The sequence below is a fragment of the Salvelinus sp. IW2-2015 genome, linkage group LG6.1, assembly GCF_002910315.2.
Source record: "Salvelinus sp. IW2-2015 linkage group LG6.1, ASM291031v2, whole genome shotgun sequence".
In the NCBI taxonomy this organism is placed as follows: Eukaryota; Metazoa; Chordata; class Actinopteri; order Salmoniformes; family Salmonidae; genus Salvelinus; species Salvelinus sp. IW2-2015.
Window position 1 is genome coordinate 12,066,610 of NC_036845.1, and position 6,119 is coordinate 12,072,728.

The 6,119-nt window shown below is 53.4% G+C and overlaps 1 protein-coding gene across 1 annotated transcript in view; it reads right to left on the reverse strand.

Annotated features, from left to right (window-relative positions):
• Positions 1 to 1,564: 1,564 nt before the first annotated feature.
• LOC111965091 (tyrosine-protein phosphatase non-receptor type 23-like) overlaps positions 1,565 to 6,119 on the reverse strand; it is a 29,342-nt gene continuing 24,787 nt past the window's right edge. The window contains 6 exon segments of the mRNA XM_070443817.1: positions 1,565 to 2,869; positions 3,532 to 3,648; positions 3,834 to 3,972; positions 4,081 to 4,185; positions 4,292 to 4,476; positions 4,779 to 6,117. Coding sequence (XP_070299918.1) covers positions 2,252 to 2,869; positions 3,532 to 3,648; positions 3,834 to 3,972; positions 4,081 to 4,185; positions 4,292 to 4,476; positions 4,779 to 6,117 — 2,503 coding nt within the window. The 3' untranslated portion in view covers positions 1,565 to 2,251.

The following is a 6,119-nucleotide window of genomic DNA, read 5'->3' on the forward strand; positions in this document are numbered from 1 at the left end:
CCCTCCCTCCGTCAACTACACTGCTCAAAAAAATAAAGGAACACTTAAACAACACAATGTAACTCCAAGTCAATCACACTTCTGTGAAATCAAACTGTCCACTTAGGAAGCAACACAGATTGACAATAAATTTCACATGCTGTTGTGGAAATTATAGGCAATTAGCAAGACACCCCCAATAAAGGAGTGATTCTGCAGGTGGTGACCACAGACCACTTCTCTTTCCTATGCTTCCTGGCTGATGTTTTGGTCACTTTTGAATGCTGCGGTGCTCTCATCTAGTGTAGCATGAGACGGAGTCTACAACCCACACAAGTGGCTCAGGTAGTGCAGCTCATCCAGGATGGCACATCAATGCGAGCTGTGGCAAGAAGGTTTGCTGTGTCTGTCAGCGTAGTGTCCAGAGCATGGAGGCGCTACCAGGAGACAGGCCAGTACATCAGGAGACGTGGAGGAGGCCGTAGAGGGCAACAACCCACAGCAGGACCCGCTACCTTCCGCCTTGAGGGCAGAGAGCACTGCAGAAGAACCCTGCAAAATGACCTCCAGCAGCGCCACAAATTGCATGTGTGGCGCTCAAACGTCAGAAAACAACTCCAGAGGGTGGTATGAGTGGCCGATGTCCACAGGTGGGCGCTTGTGCTTACAGCCCAACACGTGGCAGGACTTTGGCATTTGCCAGAGAAACAGCCAATCATTGGCAAATGCCACTGCGCCCTGTGCTCTTCACAGATGAAAAAGCAGTCACCACTGAGGCCACATGAAGCACATGTGGACAGACGTACCGAGTCTGAGACGCCGGAGAAACGTTTCTGCTGCCTGCAACATCCCTCCAGCAATGACCGGTTTTGGCGTGGTCAAGTCATGGTGTGGGTGGCATTCTTTGTGGGGCCGCACAGCCCTCCATGTGCTCGCCAGAAGGAGCCTGATTGCCATTAGTACCGAGATGAGATCCTCAGACCCTTGTGAGACCCAGAGCTGACACATGCACATTTGGCCGCTGAGAGTCATTTGCAGGGCTCTGGCAGTGCTCCTCCTGCCTCAAAGGCGAGGGGTTAACGGTCCTGCTACTGCGGTTTGCTTGCCCTCCTACGGCCCCTCCCACGTCTCCTGCATTTAGGCCTGTCTCCTGGTAGCGGCCTACCGACACATGCTCTGGACACTAGCGGGGCTGACCAGGTAACACAGCAACGCTTCTGGTTGGGCCCACATTCGCATATAGAATGACAATGTCGCAGAGAGAAACCGGTGTAAATATTGTTTTTGTGGAATCATAGGCCTGCTCTGCCCCCCTCCGCCCGAACCACCTCCCTTCTTCGGTTGGCTAGGGTACACAGACTGTGGTGGCGGTAGCAAATGTTCTGGACTATTTTTAACATGGGAGCAAAACTTTGTACTAATTTCCAAATAAAGAGGCTTTGATACCTTGTCATGTGGTCTGTAGTCTGTGATGTTTGTAGAAAAGTGGATACTCACTTGAGAAATAAACCATACATCAATTCAAACATTCCATAAGCTGTGGGTGTGTATTTTAAATACAGTAGTCAAAACCATGACAACGTAATAACATGAGGGTAGTCTACATTTATTCAAGATATATTTACAGTGTTAATGAAAGACAAGAAAAAAATCTTAAGACGTGCCGATTCATGTATGCGGTTACCATAACGACACCTTYGTCTGCAAGCTCCTCCGCCACCCTTTGGCCTCTGTCTGCGTCACCTTAGTGCAACCATATCAGTCACTACCGTCATCATCTTAGTCCACATGAAGAGCCCAAGCCAACCCCGTGCCTGGAGCGACCAGCTGTACGAGGGGACCATGGGGACCATAGACACTGCTGCTAGGAGGGCGTGCTGGGATTGTAGTGGTGCCGAGTGGCCAGCTCTGAAGCAAGGAGTGAAGAACAGACCCATCTGGTACAGGTAGAAACACAGACAAAGAGAAGGAAAGAAAAGACGAGTGCACCGTGATTTGGTCCCAGAAGCACAGCCAGGCCACCAGTGATGGGAGGCGGAATGTATGACCCCTGAAGGGCCCCTAAAGCGACAGAAAGGCCCAGGTTCAAACCAACCCCTAGCCCCTACCACTAAGCACTTCTAGTTGTGATTCTTGGAGTTTCCACCATTCTMGTCATTTTGGTTCATTAACTAAGAATCAGAGAATCAAGAAGAACTAGTCCTAAAGGCTACAGGTCAGTTTGACACGGCTATGAAGTGAGAAAGAAAGAGGGCATCGTGGCTCCTGTGTTTCAGTTCTTGTTGAGGCTCCAGAGGGGGTCTAGGCAGCTCARGGGRTCGTCTCCCCCCTCCTCGCGGGGCCCCTGGTGGAGGCCCTGGCCCTCGGCAGGCTGCAGGAAGCTCTGCTTAGTGACACGGTGCTTCCCCTTGCACCCACCACCCTCCATGGAGAAGGCCTCAGGAGTCAGAGAGGCCAGCAGCTCCAGGGAGTTTGGGGCTGGGCCAGAGGGAGGGGCTGGATCAGGGGTCACCTCTGGGACCGCATGGTTATTGGCTGTGGGGGGAGAGGAAGGGGCRGTGGCATCCACACCATTGGGTGGTGGGGACTGAACCTTCTCTGGGGAGGAGAGTGGGGGACTGAGGGAGGAGGGTTGGGTCTCTCTGGGAGAGGGGTCCCGGGTGGGGGCGGTGGCTRGCTCTAGCTCTCTATCCAAGGGCAGGTCGGTGGGGGGGATGAAGGGTTGGTTCTCCAGACCAGAGGGGGCGCCAATGTCGAGGACAGGGTCCATGGCTGGGTCAGTGGCACTGGGAGGCCGGATGCTGAGTTTGGCGATGGTGGCCTGAATGGAGCTGATGGTCATGTCACCTCCCAGAACTATGTCCTGTTGGGACTCCTGGCGAGAGTAAGGCTACAGGGAAAAGACAACCAGACAATATTTAGACAGGAGTGAGTAGTAGTGTAGCATAGACGGGTTGGTTGTCAAGCAACAACAGCGAAACATGCACAACTATGGGGCAAAACAGACAGGGTTGGCTTAGATTGTTGACAACATGTAAACTATATTTWGTCTCCAATGTTTATTGAAAACATAAATGTGCACAATGAACACTTGTTGTCTCTCAACTACATCATTACAGTGGTTGGTTAGCTAGCTAGTGAATTTTTTGCCATATTAGAATTGACATGAAATCAGTCAAAACACCTCAAAACAAGACATGGTATCAAGAACAACATAAAACTAGCTGAAACAACTCCCCACATGGCAGTTTCTTGACATTATTGCTWGCTATCTGGCCATCCAGAATCACAACTCATATACTTCTGCCCCATTGAAGTGTGCGCATAGTTTTCGTGACGTTGTCAGCTAACCCATCTATAGGGCCTCTCAATTTTAGCTTACATCGAGTACCACCAAAATCGAAGCAAATAAAATTGTTTTTMCAACTACATTTTTAATAGGAGCATATTTACGACTTCAATCACCACTACTCACTATCCATTCAGGTGTCTGAGACCCTAAAGCCTGAATGCCAAAAGGATCAAACTGGCTCAGTGAGAGACTGGGCTCACCTTGGTGGCAGCAGTGCTGGGTGTCTTGCTGCAGGGGGCGGTAGGGAGGTAGCCACGTCTCTGGAGGACCTGCTCAGCGTGTTTCAGCACAGCCTCRTAACAGAACTTCAGGTGCAGCTGTGGACAGACACCAGAGAGAGGAGACACCTTGAAGAGCCATCACACCAACAAACACTGACTCAATGCACTGGGAGAGTAACATGAGCTTTTACTAGATAACTTGCCTATGTGACGTCACTCTTACGAGACTGCACATTTAACCCCTTGTAAAGCGGGGAGCTCGTTAGGTGTGTGTCTCTAACCTTCTCCTGCAACATGTTCTTCCTCTGCTGCCTCATCTTCTTGACCAGTAGAGGTAGGTCAGGGATGCTGTTCCCTGCCTCCAGCTCCTGTACCGCTGCATACAGCAGACAGAGGGCGCCGGTACGCCCCACGCCAGAGCTGAGGTCATGGAGAGAGACCGGGTTAGTGGCAATACTCACATACACTTGGTTTTGATTAATCATCATGATGTTTGGTGATCTTAATAAAATAGCATGTGTGTGTTACCTGCAGTGCACAACAATAGGTGTGTGTAAGGGCCTCTGGTGCAGGTAGTATCCATGAACCTCCTGGATGAAGCAGATTAGATTGCTCTTGCTCTCAGGAAGACCCCTGGGAGGGGGAGGGGGGGAGAGAGAAGAAGTGAAATGGTATTCGTTAGCCAGATATTAATTTCCATGCATACAGTGGTTATTCAGTTGTTACTGTGTGGACTCACAGCTCAGGCCAGGAGGTGAACTGTAGGTGTATGACGGTGCGTTTGAGGCTCTGGTCACGATATTGCAGGCCAATCATTCGCTCCACGTGGGTGGGCGTGGTCTTCTGCGTAGTCAGGGTGACTGTGATTGGTCCCTGAGCAAGCTGCTGGCCGCGTTCTGTCGGGAAATAGCGCAAAACCTTTCCCTACGGAAACACAGTAAAGAAACCGACTAAGAGTTGGGGTTCTTTCAATAAATGACAATGTGTCAATCAAAATATGGACTGATAACTTCCAATGAAATAATAAATGTGTTTTCACAAACGTTTAGTCTGGAAGTAAATAAACCATYGAATCAAAGTTCTGCATTATCCAATTATCCTACCTTTTATTCCTTCTTGGGTAAAAAACAAACAAACAGGTGGTACATCTACCACCCACGGTAGTAAGCCTTTATGAGCGACCCCTAGAACGGCCCATTCCTTCTCCCCAGAGTGTGTGTTCATACCTTATCTAACTCCTGCTCTGAGACCAGCATGACCACCAGCGAAACCTTCTGCTCCCACACCATGAGCCAGAAGTCGGCRGCCGTGCCCGACAGCGGCGCCTGCGTGGCGATGAGGCGCGGGCAGTAGGGCGACAGCTCCTCCACAAAGCTGCCGTTGATGTAGTCGTCCTTGCCCGAGCGCAGCAGCACGCGGTTACAGTCGTAGGGCATCACGTCCTGGTGACGGTTCTTCATGGTGTAGCAGCGGGCGATGGCGATGGACAGCTGCCTGGCATCCCTCTCCTGCCCCTCCTGGAGCTCCTTCCAGCGGGCATCCAGCGGCGACAGTCCACCTTCGTCCACCGACGGGCGCTCCAGAGACTCCACGGCCGACCGGAAGCGTTCGAGTTCGCYGCAGAGGCGGGCTACGCGTTCGGGGGCTTGGTACGGGTCACCCTGGATCAGCCGGACGCCCTGGGAGCTCTTCTTGCGGCGCTCCCCGTCTTGAGGGTCAGCCTTGGTGGGTTGGAGGACGTTGGCGGGGGCCTTGGGGCCGCCGGGCTGGCTCTCTGGGCTGGAGGAGAGCAGGTCGTCTGTGATGGAGTTCTGGCGCGGGAAGAGGGAGGTGGAGGGGGATGAGGAGGAAGGGAGAGAGGGTGGACCGCCAGGGGTGGGGGCTGAGGAGGGCCTCTGGGGGGCCAGGCCTAGGGAAGAGGGGCCTGGGGAGGGAGAAGGGGAAGGTGAGGGCGAGGGAAGGATGACGTTAGGTGGGAGGGCCACTGGAGGAGCTCCAGCAGTTGGTGGAATCATGTGTTGGGGAGGAGGCCGAGGTTGGCCCATAGAGGTGGGCTGTGGTGGGGCTCCGGGAGAGCCGTTCACACCTGAAGGAGTAGCGTACATGGTGGGGGTCATGGGGGCTACAGGCTGGGGAGCCTGGGACTGTTGGGGGGCTGAATGAGGCATTATAGGTGGCTGGTAGCCCTGTGGTAACTGGGGCTGGTAGACATGTTGGGGGGGTTGACCAGGGTGGGGCATCTGGGGCCCCTGAGGTGGGAGGGGGCCCCTGGGCAGGTAAGCCTGAGGGAGGTGGACATGATGGGGCTGGGAAGCAGGGGGCATCTGCTGGTGCAGGCCAGGGGGCATGGGCTGGCTGGTGGGGGGCAGGTAAGCCTGGGAAACTGGGGGCATCGGCTGGCTGTTAGGGGGCATCTGCTGATGAGGGCCAGGGTGCATTTGTGGATGCGGGTGCATTTTCTGGGCGTTGGGATGCATTTGTTGTTGTTGGGAAGGTAGCATCTGCTGATGAGGGTGCGGGGGCATCTGTTGGTTGGCAGGTTGCATGTATGGTTGGGAGACAGGGGG